This window comes from Trichoderma gamsii (assembly GCF_001481775.2).
Source record: "Trichoderma gamsii strain T6085 chromosome Unknown Scaffold_4.2, whole genome shotgun sequence".
In the NCBI taxonomy this organism is placed as follows: domain Eukaryota; kingdom Fungi; phylum Ascomycota; class Sordariomycetes; order Hypocreales; family Hypocreaceae; genus Trichoderma; species Trichoderma gamsii.
This window is the reverse complement of record NW_020171341.1, coordinates 528,120-543,580: the sequence shown is the minus strand read 5'-3', so window position 1 is coordinate 543,580 and position 15,461 is coordinate 528,120. Positions and strand designations below refer to the sequence as shown.

The 15,461-nt window shown below is 51.2% G+C and overlaps 4 protein-coding genes across 4 annotated transcripts; 2 read left to right on the top strand and 2 right to left on the bottom strand.

Moving 5' to 3' along the window:
• Window positions 1-3,066: 3,066 nt before the first annotated feature.
• On the bottom strand, window positions 3,067-4,995 carry TGAM01_v201627 (hypothetical protein; the record flags this gene model as incomplete). The annotated part of the gene is made up of 2 exons (XM_018807270.1): window positions 3,067-4,563; window positions 4,696-4,995. 2 exons carry the CDS (start codon window positions 4,993-4,995, stop codon window positions 3,067-3,069), a joined length of 1,797 nt encoding a protein of 598 aa, XP_018659436.1.
• Window positions 4,996-5,441: 446 nt separating this feature from the next.
• On the top strand, window positions 5,442-7,505 carry TGAM01_v201626 (pre-mRNA-splicing factor clf-1; the record flags this gene model as incomplete). The annotated part of the gene is made up of 1 exon (XM_018807269.1): window positions 5,442-7,505. One exon carries the CDS (start codon window positions 5,442-5,444, stop codon window positions 7,503-7,505), a length of 2,064 nt encoding a protein of 687 aa, XP_018659435.1.
• A 1,619-nt stretch (window positions 7,506-9,124) lies between these two features.
• TGAM01_v201625 (hypothetical protein) lies at window positions 9,125-11,275 on the bottom strand (the record flags this gene model as incomplete). Its single annotated transcript, XM_018807268.1, has 1 exon — window positions 9,125-11,275. One exon carries the CDS (start codon window positions 11,273-11,275, stop codon window positions 9,125-9,127), a length of 2,151 nt encoding a protein of 716 aa, XP_018659434.1.
• Window positions 11,276-13,414: 2,139 nt separating this feature from the next.
• TGAM01_v201624 (hypothetical protein) lies at window positions 13,415-14,191 on the top strand (the record flags this gene model as incomplete). The annotated part of the gene is made up of 4 exons (XM_024548803.1): window positions 13,415-13,479; window positions 13,564-13,707; window positions 13,881-14,047; window positions 14,097-14,191. The coding sequence occupies 4 exons, from the start codon at window positions 13,415-13,417 to the stop codon at window positions 14,189-14,191; spliced, it is 471 nt and encodes a 156-aa protein (XP_024406414.1).
• Between the last annotated feature and the right edge of the window lie 1,270 nt (window positions 14,192-15,461).

Below are 15,461 nucleotides of genomic sequence, written 5' to 3'. Positions count from 1 at the left end.
GAACAATGGATGGCCTCAAAGGGTCTACGCGCGTTGAGTAGCAGCACTAGCTCCGGCCACCCACGGCGCCGGTCATCGTCAGGTACCCTATGCCTATCAGCCTATCTACAAATCAGTAGAACGCCGTGGCACCACACTGGCTCTATCGGCGGCATGACGAGCAGTGTCAGAAACCCGTGGTCTGCTTCTAGGGGCACGACACCATGGGAAGCGTCCTCGGTGACGTCTGGGCTTCTCAGCAAGCTCTGTCGATCACCAAAGGCCCCGTTGCTCTCCACGCAGGCATGGCTGCGAGGATCTCGACATTTGCGGAGGGATCGATGAAACGGGCGAGAGAGCCCGCTCCTTGGCCTCCCCGCCGGCCCAAGCCCTGGGACCCCGCCTGACCCACATGGCCGTGCAAAGGGAAAAGCTTGACCGGGCTGGAGTGCAGCGCGTACGAGCCGAAGCCACCTAGGAGACTCCCACAGGCACGCACGAGTAGAGTTGCGAGAATATGCCGTTCAAAGGAAGAATGAGCGCGGGGACGCAGCGGTGCCCTCTGTTGCCTTGTTTCGGCCGCATGCGACTGGTATAAGCGCTCGATGCTTTTTTTGCGGATGCGGCATCTTTGTCTCGAAACGAGAAAGGACAGAGATCAGATCATAGCCTGATGGCTTCAAAAAGCGGCAACCACTCATGCGCACTGCTACCTCAGAGTGCAACCAAGAAGACATCTCCTGCCGGATAGCCAATAAATGGCTATCCCATAGGCGAATATACATGCAGAATTACTGTAAATTGCTCCCATGATCTGGCGAGTCTGCGTCTGCCTACCCTGTTGGTGATCGACAGTTCCATCTGTCTTATGAGATACGAAAAAAATGAAACAATGAAGGAAGAAATAATCTTTATACACCCCCTTTGCTCAATGCAAGTTTGTTCAAGAAATTCGATCGAGGTCAGCTGCGCTTTTCATTCTTTTCTCCCTTTCTCCCACCCTTAGTTTTGATATGGAGATGGCAAATATATGCAGGCGTCTCTTTAGTGGCGTGGGACTATGAAAAAGCTGTATATCATTACCTACAACACTTGCATACCGCCCAAGACATTACGTATGTACTCCTCGAGAATAGGTATTGCGAAAGGATCGGATCTTCCGCTATGTTTCATTGAGTCGTATCGGATTTCTCACAAAACCCATGCCTAATTTTTGTTTTCTTCTGCTTAAACCACTGAAGCGCATCTGTTTCTGATTCCTCATCACAGGCATTGCGCGAATCGGAAAGTTGCCACGGTACGTACTTTCATGCACTGCTCCAATAGAGAACTAACAACACACCGCTGGACCCATCGTCTGTTTAGGCTAGACATAGAGTGTCATTGTCATCGAGATCTCTCGCTTTTGCTTCGATCGGTGCCCTTTCTCCCTTTCTCCCTTTTCTCTGGTCCCTCATTCTCTTCCAGTTCTAGCTTGCGTGCTGTCAACAAGGGGACACACCTACTGGTACTAGTACATCCCCTTCTGCCCAACAGCAGCGCGCTTATACCGATACTCACGATGTTGGACCCCGGCTTTGACATGCATCTTCTCGGACCCGGCAGCGCGGTAGCTGGAGCCTCACGATATTGAGTGAGCTGTGACGCAATAGCCGGCGCACGTACCGACTTCTTACTCGCCTCCATGCCAGGGTTTTTCGTTTCGGCCGCTTCTTTGCGTCCTTCCCCAATGGTCGGGTGAGTCAGGAGGGAATCCCATCGAGATCTGGGATTTGCTTCTGCGCTATAATTGGAGAACAACCACCTTCATACCTGCTTACTGTCCCACGAAAGGGGAGGGCAGCCAAAAAGAAAAAAGGAAAGAAAGGAAAGAAAGAACAAATCGGCCGCCATATTCGATGCCATCAGACATGTGCAACGGCTAACATTCCATTGACTCATCGCACATGCTCAAATAGGACTGAGCAAGAAATTCTAGCAAATTGCCCTACAGGGCGACTTAGTATCAGAAGCTAATTTTCGCTTGATACGTCGATCAAGGCGGGCCGTTATTTTAGAGATTCCCATGCTTTAGAAACCGTGACTGCAGCCAGTACTTGCGATGAAACTGTGGCTTGAGAGACATCTGCTGCGCCATGGTTGAAACCACTGCTGCTGACCATCACGACCTCTCTTTTTGGTCACTTACATCACATCTACACTGGATACGAGGCATTCATTCCTCCCTTTTCAGCCCTGGCTTGCATGTAACTTGTAAAATGACCATCCTAGCATCTTTATCTCGTCTCTGGGATTCTCAATGGAGAGACTCATGTAACATGCCCTGCCGCTCAACCGCCTCATGATCAGCCACGCCCCCCGTCAATCCCTTCTTGTCCCCTCCCCCATCTGGTCACATTTCACTCACAGCAGCCCATCTCGTCCCTGGCGGCCTAGCCTTAGCATGGCATCGGGCCTGTGCCAGCCGCATGGGTGGCATTGGCGGGATCTTCGTAGTACGACATGATGATCGAATTTGGAAAGACGAGGCTGAATAGGTGAGAGCTGTACGGGAAATGATGTTATTCCTCCCCATACTAGTGTTACTTGTTAATAGTACATGAAGGAGATGTTTTTTTGCAACGTTCAAAAGCAACACATTGAATTTCTCTTATAAACGCTCGATATGCTACGTATTTGCTGATTGTCGTATCTTAGAGAGAAGAGAGACAAGAAGAAAATGGAGTCACTGAAATGGCAGCAAGTGCATATTTCAAATTTTGTAGTGCAGACATCTATCTGTAGATATACATTTCTTTCTTTAAGCAAGCCTATGAATTAATAGGCGGGTAACAACGCCGTGTTGATAACGATAATAAAAAATCTCCTGCCCAAAGACTGCTCCTGAACTAACAGCAGCCATTCTCCAATTTATGATCGACCCGAATCAAATCAAAGTTGTGTAGAAACTACTAGTAGGCTGAGGCATATAGAACCCGCCATCTCAATCTTCTCTCCTCCTCCGCCTCCGGGAAAAGAAGAAGACGTAACCAGCCCTGGTTCTCTCCCCCTCTCTCTATGTGTGTCTGTCTCTCTGTCCATATTTCATCATTTTCGGTTCGGTACCGGAGGCGGCCCCATCTTCGTCGCACCCGTGTCGACCCGCTTAGAGGCCGGCAATTCTGGCACCTTGAAACCGCCTCCTCCGCCGTTGCCGACTTGCGTAAAGCTGCCACCCTTAAACCACCGGTCTTCCTCGGCCTTGCGTTTCTTATTGAGGTCGGCTCGGACCTTGGGGTCGACAAGCTCCAGGCCCTGGACAGGGGTGAAGGCGAGCGAAGATGCCGTACCGGTAGCAGAGCCAACAGTAGTTCCCACCCCTGAGGACCGCAGGCCTTTGCCCCGGAGATCCATGCCGGGAGCCATGCCAAAGCCTCCGATTGACGATGCCGTGCCGCCGCCCAGTGTGCTGGCTCCTCCCCAGCCTTTGCTCTTGACGCCGATTTTGGCTCTTGTCCGCTGATCGACTTGCATGCCTCGGATGCGTCCGTCGTTGGACTGGCCAATCATGCCCATGCCCACCGTGCCCTCGCCCATGCCGTATCCAACTTCCTTCTCTTCCTTGCCAAACGCCATGCGGTTCTGGGCTTTACGTAATTCGGTCATGGCGAGTGCCTCTTTGGCTTTCCTAGCCCGGCGGCCACCTCGCTTTCTGGCGGGTTTGTCATCTGGCACAGGCAGTGCTCGCTGTCCTTTGTTTGGAGGGGGTTCTGTAAGCTTCTCTAGTCTTTCCAAGCAAGCAGACTTTAACTGCTCCCCCGTTGAGCCATCAGCACTTGAATGAATGCGATCAACTCGTGCTGCCAAGACCAACTTGGCCGCTACGATTCTCATCGCTTGTTTCTTTAGGTCGTTGGGGATGCCCCGAATAATTTCTGAATTGTAGAGATATCCTTGCTGACGAATTCCGATGTTAGTTGCCAGACCAGCCTGTCGCTTCTTGGAGCCCCAAGAAGGGATATTGCATGCCGGCGTCTTGGACAGGCCTGTCAAGCCTCCGGCGGCGTTGAGAAGTTGCGCCGCTGTGAGTGATCCGATGAGGATCGTTAGATTAGGTGCAAAGATATTCATGCGCGATTGCACATATTCTGTGAGCGTTTGCTTCGCCTTGTGCAGTGCAATCATCATCTCGCAGGCTTGACGGACTCGCTGAAGCTCCTCAGGCACCATTTCATGACCTTTGGACGTTGTGGCTTCCACCGTGACAATCATGAGCGAGGGACCGTCGAGGACGGCTTTAAGCCCAACGCGAAGAGGGTTCTCTGTCGAGGTCTGGAGTGCCTTGATATTCTCCGCGTCCATCGGGCCATTCCCAATGATAGCTACCACCTTGGCATACTCCAATGGCGTCGTAACGAGCCGTTCCAGTTCGGGAAATCTAGTCGAGTAGTGGTCGCGGATGAACTTGTGAACCAGCGCAACTTCGCCGTCTATCATGGTCGAGAGGCTGTTTGACTGTGTCAACAGGTGATACTCGGGATGGTCTTCGATATTGCCGACGTTGGTTTGCTGCGAGGTAGGATGCGACTTGTAATGGGTGATTTTCTGCAGTATTCGAGCCAACACGTCAGGGCTAATTGCTCATCTCGAAAACGATGTAAACGGAGCCATCCAAAAAGATATATAAGAGGGACGGTGATGCTGGGGATGGGGATATGGAGTAAGGGATCTACTAACCTCAAGGATAGGCTCCAGCGTCTGCATCAAACTGGCGACGCTGCGAACATCTTTGACGGCTCCAAGCTGCATCTTCTCGACCTTTGCCTTGGTGGCCTCTGTATCCTCCATGTCGTTCATCGCACCAGCTGCCTCGTCGTCGGAGGCCCCTTCGTTTTCTTCGTCGTCGTCGACATCCATAGCGTCTCGATCGCCATTTGTCGTCTTTTCTGTGAGCACAAGGCCTTCGTTCTCCAGCTCCTCTGCCTCATCTCCTGAGCTTCCAAAATCGTTGAGCAGGTCGTCGGCGACTGTCGACATGATGGCGGCTGGTCAGGCTGACAAGCCTGGTGTTGTTATGGTCTGGATGCTTCGATGACGGAAAAGAGATCGTCTGGGCAGGGCGAAGCGCAATATAGGATTGCAAATACGGTCGCTAGGCTGCCTTTGTTTTTTCTTATGTTTTCATGAAGCTGCGAGGCTGAGAAGCGAATGGCAGCGCAGTAGACTAGCCTTGGTCTGGGTGGCCCGTGCACCTTGAATGCCTCAGCATATTCTCTTATCGCAGCGATAAGACGAGTACTTGGACTAGTGCAAGCAGCAGGCTGTCTCTACTGCAGCTCTTGCAATTCGAAATCTCGCCATCTGGGGCTGTCCGAGCAAACATTGGCCTGCGAGATTGCTCTCCAGCTATTGAAGTTACATCATAGACTGAGGTCTGTCTAGAGTTTCTCTGTCGATTGCCGCTACACGAATCATTTCCCACGATGGAGTCCTCGCGTGGCCCGCCGAGGGTCAAGAACAAGGCCGCGGCGCCTGTCCAGATCAGCGCCGAGCAGCTTCTTCGAGAAGCCGTCGACCGACAAGAAGTTTCGATCCAGGCCCCGACGCAGCGGTTTGCCGATCTTGAGGAGCTTCACGAGTACCAGGGCAGGAAACGGAAGGAGTTTGAGGACTATGTTCGGCGCAATCGCGTCAAGCTGAGCAACTGGCTCCAGTACGCGCAATGGGAGCTGGAGCAGAAAGAGTTTGCTCGTGCTCGATCCGTCTTCGAGCGGTGTCTTGATGTCCATCCCAACGATATCCAAGTGTGGATGCGATACATTGAAGCCGAGATGAAGTCGAGAAACATCAACCATGCTCGAAATCTCCTTGATCGCGCCGTCACGCGGCTGCCCCGAGTCGATAAGATCTGGTATAAATACGTATATATGGAGGAAATGCTGGGCAACATTCCCGGAACTCGACAGGTCTTTGACAGATGGATGCAATGGCAGCCCAGCGAGGCGGCATGGAGCTCATACATCAAGCTGGAAAAGCGTTATGGAGAGTACGACCGAGCTCGTGATATCTTCCAGTCCTTTACCATGGTCCATCCCGAGCCCCGAAACTGGATCAAGTGGGCTAAATTCGAAGAAGAGTACGGCACAAGCGATTTGGTTCGAGAGGTGTTTGGGACGGCGGTTGAAACCCTGGGCGACGAATTTGTCGACGAGAAGTTATTCATTGCTTATGCTCGGTTTGAATCCAAGCTGAAGGAGTACGAGCGGGCGAGAGCCATCTACAAATATGCCCTCGACCGCTTGCCCCGATCAAAATCGAGACTGCTGCACAAGGCCTATACTACTTTTGAAAAGCAGTTTGGTGATCAGGATGGCGTGGAGGACGTTGTCTTGTCCAAGAGACGAGTGTTTTACGAGGAGCAAGTGCGCGAGAACCCCAAAAACTACGATGCTTGGTTCGATTATGCCGGCTTGGAAGAAGCATCCCGAGATGCAGATCGGATTCGAGATGTCTACGAGCGAGCGATTGCTCAAGTTCCCCCGACTCAAGAGAAGCGGCACTGGCGCCGATACATCTATCTCTGGATATTCTACGCAGTTTGGGAGGAGCTCGAGGGCCAGGATATCGAGCGGGCCCGACAGATCTACACTACGTGTTTGAACATGATACCCCATAAGAAATTTACCTTTGCCAAGATATGGCTGCTTGCGGCGCAGTTCGAGATTCGACAGGGCGAGCTCGGAGCGGCACGAAAACTACTGGGACGCGCCATTGGCATGTGCCCCAAGGACAAGATCTTCAACGGATACGTTGATATCGAGCGGAAGCTGTTTGAATTTGTGCGCTGTCGAACACTGTACGAGAAGCATGTCCAGTATAACCCGACAAACTGCCAGACATGGATCAAATTTGCCGAGCTGGAACGTGGCTTGGACGATCTCGACCGCGCGAGAGCCATCTTCGAGCTGGCCGTCAGCCAAGCGCAGCTGGATATGCCGGAGCTGCTCTGGAAAGCCTACATCGACTTTGAGGAAGAAGAAGGAGAGTACGAGAGAACGCGCGAGCTGTACGAGCGGCTCCTCGAAAAGACTGGCCACGTCAAGGTCTGGATCAGCTACGCTCACTTCGAAATCAACATCCCCGAGGACGACGACGCCGAGGCCGAGGGAGGAGAGCAAGAAGAGGAAGAGCAGCCCATCAGCGAAGAGGCCAAAGCCCGCGCCCGCAAGGTCTTTGAGCGCGCGCACAAGAGCATGCGCGACAAGGATCTCAAGGAAGAGCGCGTCAGCCTGCTCAACGCCTGGCTGTCGTTTGAGCGCACGCACGGCACTGAGGAGGACATTGACGCTGTGCAGCAGCAGATGCCCCGCAGGATCAAGCGCCGCAGAAGAGTGCAGGACGACAGCGGCGACAACGAGGACGTCTACGAGGAATACTTTGACTACGTCTTCCCCGCGGACGACCAGCAGGCCAAGAATCTGTCAAACATCATGGCCATGGCGCAGAAGTGGAAGCAGACGGGAGGAGATTTATCAGGGGCCCCATAAAGAGCTGGCGCCGCAGATGTTTACTTTGTCGCTTGTGTATCATCTCTCTGCTTCTCTACTCATCTGGATACTACAACAATGAGCAGTAGTACTATACAACAATAATGCAACTCGCAAGACTCGTTCTTATCATTTCTCCTGCGTCTAATATATTCACACATAGAATGCGAAAAGCTTCACAGATAACAAAAAAGACATGTATATAACACCCCAATCATCCATACGCAAACGGTCATCTATGCATATAGCATGCGGCTGTTGGATTGCAGTACTTGCTGTATTGCCAACAGACGAGCTTTGCTCGCTCATCCAGGCATGCTGTATAAGCAGATGCACAGCGACGTCACCGAGCATATACTGTACCCGATCCATCAATGCCCAGACCAAGGCATATGGCGGTGGAGCCAAAGTCGGGGTTCGGGCCGCATATACGGCGTTTCAAGCTAGAAGCAGAAAAGGGGAAATCGAAAAGAGCGCCCACGATCTTGCTTGATGCGACCAGGTGCCTGTCACACAAGCGATGATGTCATAGCGTATGGATGTTTGGACGTTGGAACTTTGGACAAGGCATCCGCCGTGGGAAAAAGCCAGCTAGAATAGATGAATTGGATATGAGAGATTATTCAAAGCCGATTTTAAAAACACAAAATATTCTTTTTTATTTGGTCTTTTATCTTTTCATTACATAGAAGCGTAATAGCACTCATTAGCGTCAGCAGTCATGATTCGTAAATTTGCGTGAGGCCTTGTTGGGCCCCCACAGCCGGGGAAATCAATGTAAGTAAGCCATCCAAGAAAGTCGTCCCTTAACCTGTTTTCCAACCCAAGAGCCCCAGTCATCGAGATCTGCCCAACAGCCTTTCGTCGCCAGTGCCCGTCCTGGGCCGTCTTTGCCGTTGCCGTTGCACATCCCTTCCCACTTGATCCAAAATCCGGATTTCTTCACGTTACCCAGCATTACCATCCTCCATAAGTCCAATCAAAACCGCATCCGCTGCATGCCGACTTACATGGACATCTGCCGCCTATCCATGTAAAATACCAAACCTGGCTAATGCATCCGGAGAATTGCTGTTGACTCGCGTGGATTGATCGAATGATGGCCTTGCTTAAGCGTATCGCTTCTCCGCAGCTGCAGCGATGCCATCCTCTCGGATTGATTCCTTTCTCTCCGCAAAGAACAAGAGATCAGTAGCGTCGGTGATCTATAGCAAATCAATCATTATTAGTCATTCTGAATATAAATAAAACAAACATATTGAAAGAAACAATTATGCTAGGCTCGAAGCTCAATCTATGTAGTTTGTGCCACGCAGCACATGAAGTCATTAATCATATCCAATTCATAGTTACCGTGTATTTCATGAGTAAGCAAATCATATCCCGTCAAAATCATTACCAACATAGGAAATAAAACAATGGTGTTTTACGCCAGGCCAATAGTATGTGGAGTGTTTGAGAGAGTGACAGACGGCAGGAGTGTTGTTGACAAAGCAGTGACTCTGATCCCCCAGCATGTGCTAGTCCGGAGAGTTGAAAGACGGAATCGTAATACCCAAGACGGAAAAGCCAGCTGAGAGTGTCTCTAAGCATAGATAATTGCTGTTGAGGGTTGCATCTCAACGGCTGTCTCGTCTCTGAGGCGGTTGGGATAGCTGAGAAACTGCGCTGTATCTGCGATCGATGAAGTACGTTTCACCTTCGCCGTCTCCATAGTAGCCGTTGTTGTTTCGCGGCGCCGATGACGACCAGCTTGATGATCGTTTCCTTTCTCCAAGTTTCTTGCGTCTCTCTCTCTCCAGCCGTTTCTCGTGACGCTGAGCTTTTTCACTCCTCCATTCTCTGCACTCATGGGCCATCTCTCGGGCTTCCTTGAGCTCCGCGAGTGCTCCCTTGATACCAATGGCAGCAATACCAACCGAAGCTGCATCTTGCATAATGGCTTTGGCTTTGAGCTTTTTGGCCTCTTGTGGCGAAAGTAGGCCCTCCTTGACAGCTTCTTTCCGCGCTTTCCTCTTTTCCATGCTCTTATAGACTCCATGTGCTGCGTGAATTGTGGCAACGGTTGCAAGGCCGGTAGTTAAAACCTGCTTACCTCTCATTTTCTTGGCCCTCTTCTCATCCTCATCAGAATCTCCTAGGTCAGATTCAGAGGTATAGCCGCCTCTCCGGCGCGACTGGTCTCGAGATCGAGAACGATCTCGAGAAGGGTCGCGAGAAGCACCGCGGTTTCTGCGCTCAGAATCATGGCCACGGCGGCGGTATCGAGGATCATCGTATACATGATCATCATCTCGTCGGCCAGAGTGGCGCGAGCCTCGATCATCGTAGTCGTCGTCGTCGTAGTCGTTTCGTCGCCGACGATCATCAGCGGCCACCATGGCACCACTACCAAAGCCTAGCTTGGCAAGACCATCCCGTGCTCTGTCTACGACACTGCGGCTTCGGCTTCGGCTGCGATCTCTCGACGGGCTTCGTGAATCATAGCTGCGGTCACGCCCGCGGGACCTGGATCGATCACCGCGGGACCTGGATCGATCAAAGGCCTTCTTTGCGCCAAGAGCACCCAATCCAGCCGTTGCGAGCGCTGCGAGGCCGACGCCTCCACGACCATCCTTGGATCGTGCACGAGATCGAGAGCGGCTCCTGCCGGTGCGGCGATCTTCTTCAATATCATTCCTGGAGCCGTTGATCAAGCGGTTACCAATTAGACCACCAATGACTGATTCAGCAAGGCCAAGCTTTCCGTGGTCTGCTCCGTGAGCGGCATCCACAGTGGCGGCACCGGCGGCGGCAGTGAGAATTCTCTTAGCCTTTTCTCCTCTCCAACCACCAGGCTCTTTGGCGACACGGAAGGCCTCGGTAGCTCCAGCAAGAAGCGATGCCATAGCAACCTTTTGCTTCTTGCTGGCGCCTCCACCGGCTCTGGAGCCGGAGCCGGAGCGAACGCTTCGTGAACCGGGGCTACCGCCGCGGCTTCGGGTATCAGAGTGCCTGTCATCGCCCACGCCAGTAAGACTCTTGACGGCGGCTCCAAGGCCAGTGGCGGCCAAGGCACTCTCCAGAAAGTTTTTGTGGCCCTTCTTCTCCCTACTATCGGCTTCGTCGTCCGAGTAGTATTCATCAAGACGACCATCACGGCCACGCTGGAGAATGTAATTTGCCTTTTGGTCCTTTCTTGCCTGTTGCTTGCTGTAGAATTCAGCACCTTGGTAGGCAGCAAATGCACCGAGGCCAGCGAGAGCGGCCGATGACAAGGCGTTGCGCTGCACTGGAGTACCGCCCTCCTTCTTTGCTTCATGGCGATCGTAGAGTTCCTTGCCACCTACGAGCAGGGCAGCTCCAGCGACGGCAGCAATGATCTTCTCTTGTTTCGACATAGACTTGCTGTGTTTGGGCTTCCTGTCGCGGTCATCATCGCCGTAGTGGCTACCGCCATGTCTCGAGTAACGATCATCCCGAGTATCCAAGCGGGTTCCATAGGTGCGGCGATATTCATAGTCCTCCTGGTAGTAGCCAGGCTCTGCAGAACGAGCACGGCGTACATCTTGGTGAACGTAGTCTCGTCCGGTAGGTGGAGGGAAGTCGCGGCGAACCTCCTCCACAGACACGCTGCTGTCGCGGGGATCCGCCCGGGGGACGAGATCACGGTTCCGGACAGCCTCGCTATATTCGCGGTTATCGAAGTAGCGAGGGTCGCGATCATCGACTATGTCCTCGCGCAAGTAGCGACGGGAATAGTCATAGTCTTGCGGGCTGTGGTGAGCCATTTGGATGAGAGCTGAGACTGCGCTGTCTCCTCTGCAGAAGATGCTTCTTTACGTGTAAGTGCGCTGCTGGCGGGGTAGCTGGTGTAATATGCCGCACAGAGCCGTGGTGGAAAAAAACAACTGCCGATTATTGCGTGACTGCGTGAGAATCGATCAAGCAGCGCTGCTGAGTGCTGATATTGGCGTTGGTGCTGCTTGTTTGGGCGTTGTCGTACCCAAGCAGATGTGCAGCAGAGAATGACGATAAAAGCAGCGTTGGAGAAAGAGTAGAAGAAAGGATTTGCAAAAAGCAGGACCAAACGATATTTGTCGAATTGGGGCCTGGCAGGAGGGACCTTGGCCACAGAGCCTGCATGAAGCGGCGGGGCAAGACGTAATGGCGACACACACGACCGGGGGGAAGGAGCGAGCACGACGCACCCCTGTCCTGCGTCTTGCCTTGCCTGACATCGGAATGACCTGCTTGCCTCGCGCCTGCCCTGCTGCTCTGGCGTGGGCGATGCGATAGCACGGCGAGGCAGCCTGAGCGGCAGAATTGGCGGCCCAGTAGTGAAGACCTCTAGCAGACCTCTAGCAGCTCTCTCTGCGTTGATATGATGGCATCGACTGTGGCACAGCAGCTGCGCCTCATGGTTCGGTATTGGATATTGCATCTGTACGTGATGGCTCTGCGAGAGGATCAGCAAGGTAGACTGAGCCATCTCCTCCTCTTCACCATCTACGAGACAAAAGAGATTCTTCTCGTCTAGCAGAGCTCACAGCAACAGCAGACTCGGGCGCGCCGATCACGCCCATGTCGCCCTGTGACTGCTTGCACCGAGCTTCCACCTAGGTATTCTAGGCTGTTCTACGTTGGGCCTCCAGCTCCAGACTGATCTTTCAGCTGGGCACCGAGAGCTGAAGCGCCTTGTCTCGATCTCAAGAAAGTATGGAGTACTTCATCGCCGTGTTTTTAACACAAAGGTGACTTTCATGCCATCCCAACACGTAGCAGCCCAACAGAAAGCAACGAAGCCTTAGTTAGGTCGTCATCTGATAGTCCAAAACTGCTGTCGCTGATTGAGCCTTCATCCATGCCGTCTCAACAACCTCTCGGGAGAGCCCATGGCACCCGTCCGCCCAAAGCAAGCCTCAGCGCCACGTGAAGCCGTCAAAGTTCAGCGCCTCTTTTCCAAAATTTATTCTGTTTCCTTTTTCTTCTTCTTCTTCATACGTTTCGACCCCGCTTTCGCTCTCCAGCCTTCTTGTCCACTCCATCTTCCCTAGCCATAACAAACGCCAGCCACCCAAGATTCGACAATCATTTAGCCTTGGATGTGGCTCGTGATGGCATTCATTGGCTGAAAATGGCTATGGCGGGCAAGCCACTTGTCTTTTTGCTCTTGGTGGAGGGGCTCCTGCCCTTGGAGGTGATGATGTCATGTCAGCACCCGGCAAGAGCAAAGTGGGTCCCGCAGCATTGCGCTCGCTCGAGTACGTACCTCGTGATTTCTATGGTAAGGTACTACTAGTAGGACCTTGGGTCGAGAGCAGAGCTGTCTTGTAAACCAAAGGTGTATGTGTGTGTGTGTGTGTGTGTGTGTGTGTGTGTGTGTGTGTGTGTGTGTGTGTGTGTGTGTAACCGCTGAAAATACAACTACAAATGCGAATTTCGGTATGTCCTTACTGAATCTGCTCTGCCTCTTTGTAGATAGCTGGTAGGTACTACTAGTACCTACATAGTGGAGGATGAGGTTCTGTCCCTATTCCAGCCTAGCGCCCTTATCGCAGCCTCGGGCTGAACTTACACACGAAAAAACATCTTTAACCTCAGATACACAACAGCGCCTTGTGTATATCAGTAAATAGCAATAATACCATCGCAGGGTTAAATCAAGATGTGAGGAATCAAATAATGGATAGAGTTTTGCGCGGTCCAGCAGCCAGATCGCGAGTATGTCGCGACGTATGTAAAGCGGCTCGGGCCGAGCAACCAGCTGCATTCCAACTACATGGTGTTGTGGTCATTCACGAGTTTCGAAGAATCATGCTGTCGAAGCGTGGTTTTTCCTTTATTCTATTCTCGATTCAAGTTAATACAGCAGGCGGAGATTTTATTCACCAAATCATTGCTCCAGCAGACAGGCCAGGCCTCCAAAGATGGCGCCTCACTCCATCGCCATTATACTTGCCGCAATCTCTCTCGCCTCAGCACAAAACTTGCCGTTAGTCCCTCAACTATTCCGCCTGATACGGGAGAATCATGATCTTTAGTCCAAATAATCTAATCATATCCTTTATGGGCGCAGACATCCGACCCGCCTCCTCACCAACCCAGTCCAGCCTCCGGGCTTTTCTGATGATCCTGCTTTGACTACGCTTAGGCCGCTTCGTATCATAACTCCACCAGAAGTGATATATGGCGATGCAGGAAGCACTTCAGACGATACACTGTAAGCCATCGGATGTTGAACCTGCACCTATATTGTCCTTTTTTTTTTTTTTTTTTTTTTTTTTTTTTTTTAATTATGTCCTAGCACTTCGGAAACAACTGTGCCTTACCAAGCCGAGGTGCCCTTCGAGACTGATGCGCCTATCGAAATCATTACGATAACAACATCAACAGTGCCATCTACGCCATCCACGCCATCCACGCCATCTTTACCATGTGCAACATCAACCTCATCGCCACTAATTACGCCATTGCCAACAGCAGCTATAACGGCATCATCAACAACTACGACTACGACATCAGAAGACGCAGAACCCCAAGTCGCTTCCACCTCTATCGATGTCTCTCCCATCCCCTTCATAGGCCCTCGTTCCGTAAAACATTCCACAGTATCGTCAATGGCAAATCCAGCCTCGATGCCAACAGCTTTCACCAGTGCCGCCGCCGGCCTCATTGCTGTTGTCGGGTTGGCCATGGCGTTGTGATTTTGGCATAGATTCTATCAACCTCAGCATCTTCTTCTACTTCTGCCCCTTCTTTCAGGTAGACATTCTCTCGGGTAGGCATTCGTCTCTTATGAAGCAAAGGCAGTCAGTCATTCTAGATAAACTTCATAGGATAGAGGAAAAGTAAGAGAGGCCATCATAAAACAGCAAAAGCAAAGCTACTTCATGCAATACACATAATCTTGACATGATACAATGTCAGGTATCTACTAGGTGATATTCCCAGAGCAATTTACAATATACGCGATTATACCTGAGAAAGGACGTCATGTTTCCTTAAAAGATTCGATGACTGAACTTTTTGGGTTGTATTATTCTTGAATCCTAATCGTACAAATTGAACAGATCTGCAGCAACATGGTACCACGCTGTCTCGCATCAAAGTGCCAGGGACAAATCCAGCCCTGTGAAAAAAAAAAAGATAACAACCCTCCGAGAAATACGAACTCAAGAAATCGAAAATAATGTAAAAAAATCTCAATTTTGCAACCATTTTTACCATTAAGTCCCCACTCAAATGCCCTCGAGCGATTTTTTTTGTTAATTCTTTGCTCGTAATCGTCTTGCTTTTTCATTTTTTTGGATTTTTGCCTCAAAAGTTTTTTTTTTTGTAACCGTCCATCGTTTGTCTAGCGAAAAAAATGATAATGATAACAATGAATGAAAGATCGTTATGGAAATCCTTGTGCGTTTCTCATCAATAGCATGGTAGCTGATCGCATGTCGAACTATGCTTGGGGATGCAAAAAACATGTATCGCCAGTTCGTTCATAAGCCCCTCCGAGATCCCAACAATTGCAAGACCAGTGAGTTGTAATCCAAATGCTGTGAAATAAAACTGTCTCGTGAGCCCCGGAGGCATGTGAATTTATCAGTCCTTTACCGCAGACCATGTCAGAGTCACGATGGCCGGGGATAAGCTTTCCCGCTTCAACACAAGGTTTCCATTGCCCTCGCCCTCAAGCGGTGGCTCTATTTCATACCCACTCCCGAGAAGCTTTTCTCTCGCCCTTTTTTCCTCTTTCTTCTTCTCTTCCAAATTTTTTCTTTGTTTTCACTTTTATCATGATAAAAGAAAATCCCAAAGGAGAATGCCAAACGCTTTTGCTGCGTTGTACTTTCCAGGCCCAAAATGAAAACACAAGTCTCCAGGGGTATCTTTCCACCCCCTTTTTGTCGTGCTTTCCTTGTATAGGATCGCGAAACGCCCCAATCTCTGCCAACTGCCCCCCTCATCTGCGCATATATA